General features: G+C 50.3%; 1 protein-coding gene across 5 annotated transcripts in view; it reads right to left on the reverse strand.

The window, feature by feature from the left end:
* Positions 1-16,028, reverse strand: part of pudp (pseudouridine 5'-phosphatase) — a 51,098-nt gene that overhangs the window by 16,913 nt on the left and 18,157 nt on the right. For 2 of the 5 annotated variants that reach the window (XR_011935246.1, XM_072477366.1), the window contains exon 4: positions 15,695-15,863. The exons of the other annotated variants lie outside the window; for them this stretch is intronic. Coding sequence is in view for 1 of the 2 variants with exons in the window: in XM_072477366.1 (XP_072333467.1) it covers positions 15,695-15,863 (169 nt within the window). In the remaining variant the exon portion in view is untranslated. The remainder of the gene's footprint in view (positions 1-15,694; positions 15,864-16,028) is intronic. 5 annotated transcript variants of the gene reach the window in all.

Consider the following 16,028-nt stretch of genomic DNA (forward strand, 5'->3'; position numbering starts at 1 on the left):
CCCTATGTTTTTCATGTACGGAGTAATCTGTCTGGACTGTACGCGAAACAATACTTTTCATTGTACCTCGGTACACATGACAATAAATCTAAATCTAAATCTGAATGTCACAGATGGATTTGTTTCCCTTCCGTTTGCAGAGATGAGTTACGGAGGCAGCCTTGAAGTCTTGGGACACAATGTCCTAGTTCCAGATTAGGCAGAAGTGACTTATGAATTTCCGAACTATGCCAGTCCCTCCGTACTTGAACACTTCAGGTAGGGCGTCTTCAGCTTCCAGTGACTTGCCGAGAAAAGCTGCTTTATGGCCTTTGTGACTTCTGCTTGAAAAGGATTGAGAGCAAACTCTCAAGAGTGTGGTGCTGTGGAAGTGGCTCAATGGTACCATTGTACGCTGTGGATTATTGGTTTAGGAGATTGTTGAGTTGCTCTGTCCAACAAGAGAGAATCTCATGTCTATTTGTTAGAAACTGATTGTCATCTGCTGAGAGGATGGGTGTCACACTGTTGGTTTGGGGGCCATAGACTGACTGCAGACTTTCATGCAGAGCCTTCATGTCATTTTTATCAGCAGTCTAAAGAAGTTCATCAGCCTAGTTTGCTCTCTTAGTTTGGCCTGTGCCCACTCAGGCATTGAAATCACCAAGAGTAATAAGTTTGTCCTTCTAATTATCTTGCTGTGTGGTGTCTGAAAAGGTCTGTTCTGCTGCCTCAAGAGGATCTGCCCCGATCTGTGGACAGTGGCCGTGTTATGACTGTTATGACTGTTATGACTGCTACCAGTAGCATCCTCTACCAGCCCTCGTTCTCACTTCCCCATCACCACCGGGCTTGGTATGTCAGATACTTTGGTTGATGACTTGCTGAGGTTGGTCATGAAGCGCATCACCTGCATACTTCCAGAATGCCTTGACCCACTGCAATTTGCATACCGCCGCAACCGGTCCACAGCAGAAGCCATCTCCCTGGCCCTACACTCATGCCTGGAGCATTTCAACAACAAGGACTCCTACATCAGACTCCCATTTATTGACTACACCTCCGCCTTCAACACCATAATTCCAGCCAAGCTCATATCAAAGCTCCAAAACCTAGGACTTGGCTCCCCACTCTGCAACTGGATCCTCGACTTTCTGACCAACAGACCACAATCAATAAGAATAAACAACAACACCTCCATAATAGTCCTCAACACCGGGGCCCCGCAAGACTGCGTACTTAGCCCCCTACTCTACTCCCTATACACACACGACTGCGTGGTAAAATTTGGTTCCAACTCTATCTACAGGTTTGCTGACGATACGACCATAGTGGGCCGGATCTCAAATAACGACGAGTGAGAATACAGGAGGGAGATAGAGAACCTAGGGGAGTGGTGCAATGACAGCAATCTATCCCTCAATGCCAGCAAAACTAAAGAGCTGGTCATTGACTTCAGGAAGCAAAGTACTGTACACACCCCTGTCAGCATCAAAGGGGCCGAGGTGGAGATGGTTAGTAGCTTCAAATTCCTCGGGGTACACATTTCCAAAAATCTACCCTGGTCCATCCACGTCGATGCTACCAACAAGAAAGCACAACAGCACCTATACTTCCTCAGGAAACCAAGGAAATTTGGCATGTCCACGTTAACCCTTACCAACTTTTACAGATGCACCACAGAAAGCATCCTATCGGGCTGCATCACAACCTGGTATGGCAACTGCTCGGCCCAGGACCGCAAGAAACTTCAGAGAGTCGTGAACACAGCCCAGTCCATCACACGAACCTGCCTCCCATCCATTGACTCCATCTACACCTCCCGCTGCCTGGGGAAAGTGGGCAGCCTAATCAAAGACCCCTTCCACCCGGCTTACTCACTCTTCCAACTTCTTCCGTCAGGTAGGAGATACAAAAGTCTGAGAACACGCACGAACAGACTCAAAAACAGCTTCTTCCCGCCGTTACCAGACTCGTAAACGATCCTCTTACGGACTGACCTGATCAACACTACACCCCTGTATGATTCACCCGATGCCGGTGTTATGTAATTACATTGTGTACCTTGTGTTGCCCTATTATGTATTTTCTTTTCTTTTCTTTTCATGTAATTAATGATCTGTTGAGCTGCTCGCAGAAAAATTTCCACGGTACCTCGGTACATGCGACAATAAACAAAATCCAAATCCAATTCCAGAAGCTAAAGAACAAATAGTTCTAAAATCAGGGAATGATAAAAACGGTCCCAGGAAGACTGAAGTAAAAGGGGCAAGGAGCTGGAATCTGAACTCGGGACTGTTTACCGAAGTTAAAGAAAGCGGCAGAGAGAGGATCACAGTAAAAGACAGAGTTAAAAGATGCAGATCTGGCAAATTCAGCTCGTGAGGAAAGCCAGGTACCTGAAGTAATCTTGAGACTGACGACACCTTAATGCAGCCAGTGAAGCAGTCGTATTTGTTGGCTGGGTACCTGAGAGGCCATGTGGAAGCTTGTCGGCGGCAACGCAAGGCAGAGGGATACTGAAAGGAAACACTGAAATCTTGGAAGTGGATCCTTGGTAAAGGTCTCTTGAGAGAAAATATTGCGTGGGAGAAGAGTTCTAAGACATGTTTTTCGAGAGTGGAGTCTGGAAACACTTGTGTGGAAGTCAGAGCTCCAGGGAGACCAGTTCGCTCAGTGTGACAACCATCGGGGGGATTTTTGATGAGAAATTCACAAAGGTTGTATTGGGTGACATCAGCCATTTTTTCAGAGTGTGGTGAGTCAGACCACAGTTGGCCTGTTGGTTTACAAGGACTGTGTACTTACCCACACCATTATAGTATAAGATATATTTTGTGCAACTTGTGTTATCCTTAAACATCTGTGAAGATATGTGTGAGATGAAGGAGTATTGTACTGTAGTCCAACTTTTCATATTTAATAAAATTTTTATTCTTTTGTTAAACGTTAATTGGCAATCCTGTGACTCTATTATCCATATCTCAAAACAAAAAAACAGAAGTTATGGTCTAAAAGCAAATTACTGGGGATGCTGGAATCTGAAACCAAAAAGAAAATGCTGGAAAATTTCTGGCAGCATCTGTAGGGAGAGAAAAGAGCTAACGTTTCGAGTCCAGATGACCCTGTGTCAAAGCTAAAGACAGCGAAAGTGGGAAATATTTATACTGTGGAGTGAGAATGAAAGATGAGTCATAGCCAGAGAAACCGAGGGAAACGGGGTGCTTATAACCACAGAAACCAAGGGGAAAGAGTGTCTCCAGAGAGAACAAAAGATGCGAAAGGCCAAACTGCAGAGAGACTAACATCAGATGGTGCACTGTGACAGATATAGATGTAGTGGGAGGGGAAGGGGGAAGCAAAGAGGCGAAAGGGTAACGAAAGGCGGATAAGATGGGGGGGGGGGGCTGAATATAAAGAAAGAAAGACAAGAGAGAAAGAAATGGTAAAAGACAGTTAAAATGAAATGGGATGAAAACAAATGGGTCGAGGTGGGGTAGAGCTAATCATTTGAAGTTGTTGAATTCGATGTTGAGACCGGAAGGCTGCAGCGTGCCTAACTGGAAGATGAGATGTTGTTCCTCCAGTTTGCGTTGAGCTTCACTGGAACATTGCAGCAGGCCAAGAACAGACATGTGGGCATTGGAGCAGGGTCTTGTGTTAAAATGGCAAGCAACGGGAAGGTCAGGGTCCTGAATGCACAGAGATCGAAGGTGCTCAGCAAAGCGATTACCCAGTCTACGTTTGGTCTCTCCGATATAGAGGAGACCACACTGGGAGCAGCAAATGCAATAGACCAAATTGGACAAGGTGCAAGTGAAACGCTGCTTAACCTGGAATGTGTGTTTTGGGCTGGAATGTCAAGCATGGAAGAGGCAGGTGTTACACCTTCTGCGATTGCATGGGAAGGTCCCATGGGTGATGGGGGAGGTGTTGGGTATGGTGGAGTTATGGTCTATTATGCCAGGGTTCCAATCTTGGGCCTGACTGTCCAATAGTAGCATCTGTTGGCACCGTAACACTCGCTGTTGTACTGGAGGGTCAGCTAGGTTTCTGAGCTCAAGTCTCATAAGTAGGACTTGAACGCACAACTGTGTGACTCAGAAACGCGAGTGCTGCCAACCAAGCCAGGGTTGACAGCGGATCATCTCATTTTGGAGCAGATAAGGCCCCAGTCAATGAAACCACTTTTCCCTTGACCTCTGCTGACTTCCATTTTGCCAGGGCTCCTTAGTGCAAAACCTGGTTGAATACTGCCTTATTGTTGAGGGCAGTTTCTATCATCCTGTCTGGCAGTCAGCCTTAAAATATATATTTTTGGCACAGAAAACAAACTGAATTGCAGAATGTGATCCCAAAACAATAATAAAAACCTTGGACTCCCCAAAGTAATAAAAAATAAATTAACTTACTTAGTCCTCATGAAGCAGCTATCTAGACGACTGGCCTTTATTAAGGGTTGTTTTTCAGTTGTACATTATTCCTTGAGATGTCACATCTTTCTTGGGGCTGTGTTAGTTTTGTGTTGCAAGCTGTTTGGCAGCTTTACTGAGTTACTGGGTTTTGTAGGTTGATGTGTATGCTTTCAATAGTTTGAGGTGTAATCTAATCGAGGTATTTAAAATGATAAAAGGATTGAATAACATAGATGCAGAGAAGCTATTTTCTCTGGTGAGAAAAGAGCAGATAGTTAGATTGAGGCCATTTAACAGTGAAATTAAGAAGCAAATCTTCACACAAAGGGAACTGGAAACCTGAAACACTCCACCCCCAAAGAAAAAAATAGATGTTAGGTTAACTGAAATTTTCAAGGTTGAGTTAGATAGGTTTTTGTTAGCTTAGGGTGTCAAGGAATAGAGTAAAGGCGGGTAAACAGAGCTGAGGGACAAACCAGCCATGGTCTATGTGAATGACAGAACATACTGGAGGGGTTGAATGGCTTCATTCTCTTCCTAATGTTCCTATAAAGCCACAATTAAAGATGTGAAATTTAACATGCAGCCTGGTCAGCTTATATTTGTATTTAAACAGAGCTCATGCACCCCAGCGTCTAACAGCATCAGTAGAGGTTTAATCTCTGTCAGTATATCCCAGCTCTTTGGAACCCATTTCGAAAACTAACTGAATTCATCACTTCCATCTATCCACTTCTTCCTCCAAGATGGCGCCGGAGCGAGGCGACTCTCTGCGAGCTCTCCCCAACAGATCCACTTTTTACTTAATTTATACTCGTTCTAATCTTTTAAAAATTAATTCTAAAACTAACATTATTACTAACCTCTCTCTTTTATCTTCTCTTGCAGGCTTGAACATCCTCCGAGGCCCGTGGAGACCTTTTGACCCGACCTCCGCGACCTGGAAGAAGATCGGGCCCAAACCGGAAGTGGAGCCCCGACCTCGATTTGGAGCCGACCCGGACCTCGGAGCTCCCAACCCGGCCTAACTACCGACCCCAGCCCCCGGATCACCTTGCCCAGACCCCGGAGCTCCCGACCCGACGGCAAGACCCGGCCCAACGCGACCCCGAGAGACTCGCCCAGCGACCCGACCCGGAGAGGCCTGGCCAACAACCCAACCTACTTGGTGATGGAAGAAAGAAAAATCCACGTGGAGGCCCGACTGGGCCTACTTCAAGATCCGACCCCAGGAACGCCCAGGGAGGGAACAGACCACAGGACCCAGCCCAACCTGCCTCAGGAAGCCCCTGCCCACGACCCAGGACTCCCGAAACAGGGGAGACCCCGCGCGAGGACCCAAACGCGCTGCAAGGTATTCCCGCGCCCGCAGAACGCCGGGACCCATCCGGATCGCAAACATGCCCCCCTAGCAACCGCTTTTGGTATTATAGGTATTACGGTACCTGAGAGGCTAAAGTACCATTGGTAGAACCTGTGTGCTTGCTATTGGCTAGAGTGTATAATAGCTCCGCCCTGATAGGCGGGGTATAAGAACCCGTGCCGCCCCAGCAGCCCTCATTCTGTACCTGAGCTGTTGGGGGAAACATCGAGCTTATTAAAGCCTTCAGTTGGACCAGAACCTCGCTTTAGTGGTCATTGATCGTGCATCAATTTAATAAGCTAGATTTTTAAGAAGAAAGGATGGAGCTCCGAATCAAGCCGGAGTGTCTGCAACTCAGCCCCCACGCGGCGAACTCAGCGGCAATCTTTAAGCACTGACTGGCGTGTTTTAAAGGGTATCTCGAGACGGCCGAAAAAGCACCCACGGGAGAGCAGAAACTGCACTCAAGGGTGAGCCCAGAGATTTACACCCTCATCGAGGAAGCGGAAGACTTCGATGCAGCAATCGAGCTGCTAAAAGGACACTATATTCGCCCAGTAAACCAGGTCTACGCCTGGCACCTGCTTGCAACAAGACGGCAAACCCCTGGGGAATCGTTGGAGGAATTCTACCGCGCACACCTAGTGCTGGGAAGATGCTGCGGCTGCCCGCAAGTTTCGGCGAGCGAACACACGGAACTCTTAGTCCGGGACGCTTTCGTGGCAGGTATGCTTTCATCACAAATCCGCCAGCGTCTGTTAGAGAAGGACACCCTGGGTCTCAGGGAGGCACAGGCCCTTGCAGGCTCCCTGGACATGGCCTCCAGGAACACCCGCGCCTACGTTCCCGACCGCACGGCAGCCCCCTGGGCAGCGTGGAACACCGCAGCGGCCGACCCCGAGACTTCCCCCGTTCCCCTGCAGGCCTGCGCTGCAAGGCGGCCTGGTAACCCCGAGGGGCCCCGCTGCTACTTTTGCGGGCAGGCCAAGCACCCCCGCCAGCGCTGCCCGGCCCGCGCATCCACCTGCAAGGGATGCGGCAAAAAGGGCCATTTCGTGGGGGTATGTCAGGCCCGAGCGGTGGCCGAGGTCTCCAGCGGCAAATCCGGACCGCCACCACAAACTTCTCCATGGGCCCCGTGTGGCCAGCGGTCGCCGCCGCCCCCATATCCCAGGACCCCGGGCGCCACCATCTTGTTCCACGGACGCCACGCTTGAGGGATGGGTGCCGCCATTTTGTGCACCCCCGGCCATGTGCGCCCTATGGGAGACGCCATCTTGGATGAACCCCCAGGCACCCAGCTTGGCCGCCCACACACTGCCTGAACAAAATTCCCAACTACTGCGATTGGCCTCGGTGACTCTGGATCAGTCTCGACCTCGAACACTCAACCGCTACGATGACCATTTTCATCAACGGGCACGAGACGTCCTGCCTAATTGACTCTGGGAGCACGGAGAGTTTCATACACCCCGACACGGTAACGCGCTGTTCCCTCCTCATCCACCCTGTTAATCAAAAAATCTCACTGGCCTCCGGTTCCCACTCAGTTGAGATAAAGGGTTTTTTTGTAGCAAACCTCACAGTCCAGGGAAGGGAGTTCAAAAATTTCCGTCTCTATGTCCTTCCCCACCTCTGCGCGGCTACACTCCTGGGTTTAGACTTCCAGTGTAACCTTCAAAGTCTGACCTTCCAATTCGGCGGCCCTATACCCGCCCTTACTGTCTGCGGTCTCGCCAGCCTTAAGGTCGACCTGCCTTCCCTGTTTGCAAACCTCACCCCGGATTGCAAACCCGTCGCCACCAGACACAGACGCTACAGTGCCCAGGACAGGATCTTTATTAGTTCAGAAGTCCAAAGACTACTGAGGGAAGGGGTCATTGAAGCCAGTAACAGCCCCTGGAGAGCTCATGTAGTGGTGGTAAAGACCGGGGAGAAGCATAGGATGGTCATCGACTACAGTCAGACCATCAACAGGTTTACGCAGCTGGACGCGTACCCTCTCCCCCGCATATCCGACCTGGTAAACAGGATCGTGCATTATACGGTCTTCTCCATGGTGCATCTCATGTCCGCCTACCACCAGCTCCCCATCCGCACTAGTGACGCAAATACACTGCCTTCGAGGCAGACGGGCGGCTCTATCACTTCTTAAGGGTTCCCTTGGATGCCACTAACGGGGTCTCGGTCTTCCAACGCGGGATGGACCAAATGGTTGACCGGTACGGTTTACGGGCAACATTCCCGTATCTCGATAATGTCACCATCTGCGGCCACGACCAGCAGGACCACGACACCAACCTCCAAAAATTTCTCCAGACCGCTAAAATCCTTAACCTAACATACAATAAGGATAAATGCGTGTTTAGCACTGACCGTCTAGCCATTCTCGGCTACGTAGTGCGAAATGGAATTATAGGCCCCGACCCTGAACGCATGCGCCCCCTTATGGAGTTCCCCCTCCCTCACTGCTCGAAGGCCCTAAAACGCTGCCCAGGGTTTTTTCGCTACTACGCCCAGTGGGTCCCCAACTATGCGGACAAGGCCCGTCCCCTGATCCAATCCACAGTTTTTCCCCTGTCAATAGAGGCCCGCTAGGCCTTCAGCCACATCAAAGCAGATATTGCAAAGGCCACAATGCACGCCATCGACGAGTCCCTCCCCTTCCAAGTCGAGAGCGATGCGTCCGACGTAGCTCTGGCGGCAACCCTTAACCAAGCGGGCAGACCCGTGGCCTTCTTCTCCCGTACCCTCCATGCTTCCGAAATCCGCCACTCCTCAGTCGAAAAGGAGGCCCAGGCCATAGTAGAAGCTGTGCGACATTGGAGGCATTACCTGGCCGGCAGGAGATTCACTCTCCTCACGGACCAACGGTCGGTTGCTTTCATGTTCGATAATGCACAGCGGGGCAAGATAAAAAACGACAAGATCTTGCGGTGGAGGATCGAACTCTCCACCTACAACTACGAGATCTTGTATCGTCCCGGGAAGCTAAATGAGCCTCCTGACACCCTGTCCCGCGGCACATGAGCTACCACACAAGTAGACCGCCTCCGATCCCTCTACGAGGACCTCTGCCACCCAGGGGTCACTCGCTTTTTCCATTTCGTCAAAACCCGCAACCTGCCCTACTCCATCGAGGTCAGGACTGCCACCAGGGACTGCCAAATCTGCGCGGAGTGCAAACCGCACTTCTACCGGCCAGAGAGAGCGCACCTGATAAAGGCTTCCCATCCCTTTGAACGCCTCAGCATGGACTTCAAAGGCCCCCTCCCCTCCACCAACCGCAACACGTACTTCCTGAACGTGATTGACGAGTACTCCCGGTTCCCATTCGCCATCCCCTGCCCCGACATGACCGCCTTCACCGTCATCAAGGCCCTCCATAGCATCTTTGCACTGTTCGGGTTCCCCACTTACATACACAGTGATAGGGGGTCCTCCTTTATGAGCGACGAACTGCGTCAATTCCTACTCAGCAAAGGCATCGCCTCGAGCAGGACGACCAGTTACAACCCCCGGGGTAACGGACAGGTAGAGAGGGAGAACGGAACGGTCTGGAAGACCGTCCTACTGGCCCTAGGGTCCAGGAACCTCCCAGTCTCCCGCTGGCAAGAAGTCCTCCCGGCTGCCCTCCACTCCATCCGGTCACTATTTTGTACAACCACCAATCAGACACCTCACAAACGTCTCCTTGTCTTCCCTCGGAAATCCTCCTCTGGGATCTCGCTCCCGACCTGGCTGGCAGCACCCGGACCCATCCTGCTCCGAAAACACATGCGGGCGCACAAGTCGGACCCGTTGGTCGAGAGGGTCCATCTGCTCCATGCTAACCCCCAGTACGCGTGGCGTACCCCGACGGCCGACAAGATACGGTCTCCCTACTGGACCTGGCGCCTGCCGGAACCCCACGCACATCCCAGCCACCAGTCCCACCCTCCCCTCCACCGCAGCACCTTACAGGAGAATCGGTCCTTCCGCCGCCCCTGTCTAGGCCCCCCCACCCACCGACGCCCCCTGCAGGCACTCCCTTCCCAGGTCAGCCGTTTTCCCCACCAGCGCCGTCTAGGGGTGACGAAGCTGCCATGGAGATCGAAGCCACGCTCCCGGAGTCACAGACGCCCGAGCCTCCACTGAAGTCACTACCGAGGCTCCGACGATCACAGAGGACGACCAAGGCCCCCAATCGACTGATTGCTTCATTTTAACTGTAATCTGTAAATATAAAACACCAAATGTACATAGCTACCAGTCTTGTAAATAGTTACCAAACACTGTACGGAGGTATTACGGTACCTCCATAACTAATTATACCATGTTGTTATGTTTTGTAGTTTCTGGCGGCCACCCCCGCCGAACTTTTATAACAGTTGGTGAATGTGGTATTAGAGGTATTACAGTACCTAAGAGGCTAAAGAACCATTGGTAGAATCTGTATGCTTGCTATTGGCTAGAGTGTATAATAGCTCCGCCCTGATAGGTGGGGTATAAGAACCCGTGTCGCCCCAGCAGCCCTCATTCTGTACCTGAGCTGCTGGGGGAAACATCGAGCTTATTAAAGCCTTCAGTTGGACTACAACATCGCTTTAGTGGTCATTGATCGTGCATCACCCCTCTACCTCAACCAGTGCCCGGGACCCTACCAGACGCGACCCCAGATACGTAAACAGCGCCCTGGTCCCCGCCAGCACTGTGGACTGCAACAGACGCAACCACCTACCTTCCACAAGAGCTGACATCTCCCATCTGATCCCAGGATCATCCAGTTGCCGACCAAGGGAGCGAGGGGAACGCGGTGGTCTGCAGTTAGACTGAAGCAACTCGGTTTCAAGACCCCTCTCCCCAGCATACTCCTGGCAAACGTCCAAGCGATCAAAAACAAGCTGGATGAACTTAACGCCAGACTTACCTCTCAGAGGGAAGTAAGAGACTGCTGTGTGCTCTGTTTCACAGAGACATGGCTCACCCCTGCCTCACTGGACTGTGCCATACAACCTGAAGGCTTCTCAATTCACCGGGCGGACCGCACGGCATCATCAGGCAAAGCGAAGGGTGGAGGGGTGTGCCTCCTCATCAACTCTTCCTGGTGCTTGGATGTGGCGATCCTGGCGACCTACTGCTCCCCAGACCTGGAATACCTGACCGTGAAGTGCCGCCCATATTATCTTCCACGTGAGTTCACTTCAGCTATGATCACAGCAGTCTACATCCCACCCCAGGCAGAAGTGAGGAAGGCGCTGGACGAACTATACACAGTTATAAACAACTACGAAACAGAACACCCGGAGGCCTTGTTCATCGTGGCTGGAGACTTCAACAAGGCCAAACTCAAGAGTGTACTGCCAAAATTCCACCAGCACATCTCCTGTCCCACCAGGGGCGCCAACACTCTTGGCCACTGCTACTCAAAAAACAAGGGTGCCTACCGTTCCACCCCCGACCTCACTTTGGGAAATCAGACCATAAAACGGTGCTCCTTCTCCCGGCATACAAGCAGAAACTCAAGTGGGAGAATCCAGCAAAGAAGGTTGTGCAGTGCTGGTCCGAGGAGACAGAAGAGCTCTTACGTGACTGCTTAGAGATAGTGGACTGGTCCATATTTAAGAACTCAGCGACCAACTTAAATGAGTATGCCACCACCGTCACAGACTTCATCAGCAAATGTGTGGACGACTGCGTGCCAAAGAAAGCAGTACGTGCGTTCCCCAACCGGAAACCACGGCTCAATCGCTGGATTGACTCCCTACTGAAGGACAGATCTGAGGCGTTCAAGACAGACGACCCTGATCTATATAAGAAATCTAGGTACGACCTCCGCAAAGTCATCCGAGATGCCAAGAGAGAATATCAAACCAAGCTAGAGTCACAGACAGACTCTCGGCGGTTGTGGCAAGGACTAAACAACATAACGGGCTACAAAGCGAAGCCGAACAGTATCTCTGGCAGCAGCAGGGGTGCCCTCCCCGATGAACTCAATGCATTCTATGCTCGGTTCGAGCAGGTAACCAACAATCCGCTGGCGAGTGCCCCAGCAGCCCAGAATTCACCCATACCCACCATCACAGCTTCCGAAGTCAGATTGGCCTTCCTGAAAGTGAACCCTCGGAAGGCGACGGGCCCGGAGGGGATCCCTGGTCGTGCATTCAGAGCCTGCGCGGATCAGCTGGCAGAGGTATTCGCGGACATCTTTAACCTGTCCCTACTCCACTCCGAGGTCCCCACCTGCTTCAAGAGGACCACCATCATACCGGTACCAAAGAAGAACCAGGCAACTTGCCTCAATGACTACCGTCCAGTGGCCCTGACTTCAGTCATAATGAAGTGCTTCGAGAGGTTGATCATGAAGCGCATCACCTCCATACTCCCAGAACGCCTTGAACCACTGGAATTCGCATATCGTTGCAACCGGTCCACATCAGTCACCATTTCCCTGGCCCTACACTCATACCTAGAGCATTTCGAAAACATGGCCTCCTACACCAGACTCCTATTTATTGACTACAGCTCCTCCTTCAACACCATAATCCCAGCCAAGCTCATATCAAAGCTCCAAAACCTAGGACTTGGCTCCCCACTCTGCAACTGGACCCTTGATTTTCTGACCCACAGACCACAATCAGTAAGAATGAACAACAACATCTCCTCCACAATAGTCCTCAACACCGGGGCCCCGCAAGGCTGCGTACTTATTCCCCTACTCTACTCCCTGTACACACAAGACTGCGTGGCAAAACTTGGTTCCAACTCCATCTACAGGTTTGCTGACGATACGACCACAATGGGCCAGATCTCGAATAACGACGGGTCCGAATACAGGCGGGAGATAGAGAACCTAGTGGAGTGGTGTAGCGACAACAATCTCTCTCTCAATGTCAGCAAAACTAAAGAGCTGGTCATTGACTTCAGGAAGCAAAGTACTGTACACACCCCTGTCAGCATCAACGGGGCCGAGGTGGAGATGGTTAGCAGTTTCAAATTCCTAGGGATGCACATCTCCAAAAATCTATCCTTGTCCACCCACGTCGACGCTACCACCAAGAAAGCACAACAGCGCCTATACTTCCTCAGGAAACTAAGGAAATTCGGCATGTCCACATTAACCCTTACCAACTTTTACAGATGCACCACAGAAAGCATCCTATCGGGCTCCATCACAGGATGGTGTGGCAACTGCTCGGCCCAGGACCGCAAGAAACTTCAGAGAGTCGTGAACACAGCCCAGTCCATCACACAAATCTGCCTCCCATCCATTGACTCCATCTACACCTCCCACTGCCTGGGAAAGCGGGCAGCATAATCAAAGATCCCTCCCACCCGGCTTACTCACTCTTCCAACTTCTTCCATCGGGCAGGAGATACAGAAGTCTGAGAACACGCACGAGCAGACTCAAAAATAGCTTCTTCCCCGCTGTCACCAGACTCCTAAATTACCCTCTTATGGACTGACCTCATTAACACTACACCCTGTATGCTCCATCCGATGCCAGTGCTTATGTAGTTACATTGTATATGTTGTGTTGACCTATTATGTATTTTCTTTTATTCCCTTTTCTTCCCATGTACGTAATGATCTGTTTGAGCTGCTCGCAGAAAAATACTTTTCACTGTACCTTGGTACATGTGACAATAAACAAATCAAATCCAATCCAATCTGTACCAATACCTCCTCACAATTTCAGCTTTCCAGCTGCAGTCCTTTGCTGTTTCCTCTGCATTCTTGCACAACGGACAGTTCAAAGATTGAATGCTAGCCACTGTGCACTTGTCTGACAGGACATTCAATGGGCAGCATGGTAGCACACAATAACCAACTGTTGCTTCACAGCTCCAGGGTCCCAGGTTCGATTCCCGGCTTGGGTCACTGTCTGTGCGGAGTCTGCACGTTCTCCCCGTGTCTGCGTGGGTTTCCTCCGGGTGCTCTGGTTTACTCCCACAAGTCCCGAAAGATGTGCTGTTAGGTCATTTGGGCATTCTTCCTCCGTGTACCCGAACAGGCGCCGGAATGTGGCGACTAGGGGCTTGTCCCAGTAACTTCATTGCAGTGTTAATGTAAGCCAATTGCGAAATAAAGATTATTTTTTTTTAAATTAAAAATTAATGTCCACACTACCAGCCGACGTGTGCTGCGAGGGTTTAAGAGGGCAAGTTTACTGTGGAGAAACACCACTGACATAATGAGATCGCTGAGATACTCCCAGAACCTGAGCGTTTCCTTGCAAAGTGAGGGACAGAAAGAGAAACAAAGAGAAAAAGACAGGAGGAACAAACAAAGGAAATTACATTTCCCTTGAGTTCAGTTGTTTCCCCAGTGTGGAAGTGCACCATTAAAACTACATGCATTTCAGCCAAAGTCTCGTAATGCAACATCAATACACTTTGTGTGATACTCCTAATTCATTGCCAACAATAACTCTCAGTAGTTACCAGCACTGTAACAGTGACACCTGGAGAGAATTGTTTGTGGTTAAAAATCCACCCTTAGTTCTTCTCCCCTGGAATTTTTCCAATCTTACAGCTCGGGATGCTCTGTGCAGAGGTAACCTAACTTTGAAAGGACAGAATCCAAGTCGACGCAGCACTAAAATTTAATGTACAAATCCATCATTATCTGTTGCTTAAATCCTAGTACGAACACAACTTGATTTACCTTTGTTATGTGTTGTAAATTTTAAGGAGTATCTGATAAATATATTAGTGAGGGGTTGGTGGGCTCTCCTTGTTAATCATACTGACAGGCTATCCAAGTTGCCTTGATCTCTCTGATGCCCGATGAAATTTAGCAGACTTCAGACACTTTGGACATCTATCTTCAGTTCCAAAACGGCCGAGTAACATGATACATTTGTGTCCACCGTTTGTAAAGTAAACCTGGAGTCATTAACCCAGTGCAACATTTCCTCCCCCCGGAAGGCACCAACTTGTGCTGGGGTATAGGTTCCACAAGTCATCTGTGCCTCTGTGCAGTCTGTATTGGCAAGCAATTCCACAAGACGGCAGTATTTCAACTGATCCTGATCCCGCCTAATATGCATGCACTTCCCAGCAGTAGTCACTGGGGCAACAAGTAGGAATGGGAGCTCAGGATAACTTTACCTTCCCTATCCCCAGCTCCCTGTGGACAGCTTTATCGTTCCTAAACTGCCTGCTCAAGGAATTAAACGTCGAACCTCCTAATTTGCTTGGCTCAAATGCATGCTACCTTAATCAACAGGCCTGCCGAGCTCCCATTTATGTGCGAATTAGGAAATCATCTGTTATATAGTTGAACATAGTCAGATCTAACCCCACCTAGCACTGAATCACACTTCAGGTAATGGCCGGTAACTCCCAGGCTCCCCAATGTTGAATCCCTCTCGGACGTTCCCAGGTAAGGGTTTACCCAACAATTGTCCAGAAGGGCTAACTCACCCCCTCTGGATAATTGTGAGAATGATCCGGCAAAGCAATTTGAAGCACTAACTTCGGATGGTTCTGCCAGTTTTAAGCTGATAGTTACTCTGAAAGAGTTCGAAGGAATAAAGCACTTCTAACTTCAGTGTAACAATTTTGAAGATATAGATCGAAACCCGGACTGGGCACACTCCACATCCTGACCCAGCCCCCCTCCCCACCCAACTAAACACGTCACCCCCAACAGTATTACACACCCTCAGCCACCCCACCAGCATGCGAGTTCCCAGCCTCGGCCCAACCACATGTTTGACACCCCCCCCACCCCCAACCAAGATCTGAAACCCCACCGATATCCGAATACCCCACCTCCCCCTGATGACCGAACCCCTCCCCCACCTCATCGATGTTCGAACCCCCTACCACCCCTAAAATCCGACCACTCACCCACATGTGGGGAAGGATCCCCACTGATGTTTGAACCTCCATCCCATTCACTTTCCTCAGAAACTTAACTTTTCTCTTTCAAGGGGACCTTTAAACTCACCTGCCTTACGGCAGCTGGTGCTGTAAAAAGGGGGCGTGGCCTCCTTCACTCCATTCCTTTTGCACTTTGCCACTGGAGCCAGGGATGCGGTGTGCTGCCCGAGTCTCTTCTGGTCCGAGTTAGGAAGGTTGGTGAGATAGGAGCCGAGAATCCGCTGCTGATTGACACTCTGAGGAAGTTACAGCCGAATGTCAAATTCGGAAATGAGGCTTAAGTCTTCCTCCCTCCAACTCTTCAAGCGGCAGGGTGGGAAACCCACCACCCACAAAGTGCTGCCCTAGCTGTTTGCTGCTTCTTAGAGACAAAGTATAACATTTAAACCATTACTCTGAGG

Source organism: Scyliorhinus torazame, chromosome 15 (assembly GCF_047496885.1).
Source record: "Scyliorhinus torazame isolate Kashiwa2021f chromosome 15, sScyTor2.1, whole genome shotgun sequence".
Classification (NCBI taxonomy): domain Eukaryota; kingdom Metazoa; phylum Chordata; class Chondrichthyes; order Carcharhiniformes; family Scyliorhinidae; genus Scyliorhinus; species Scyliorhinus torazame.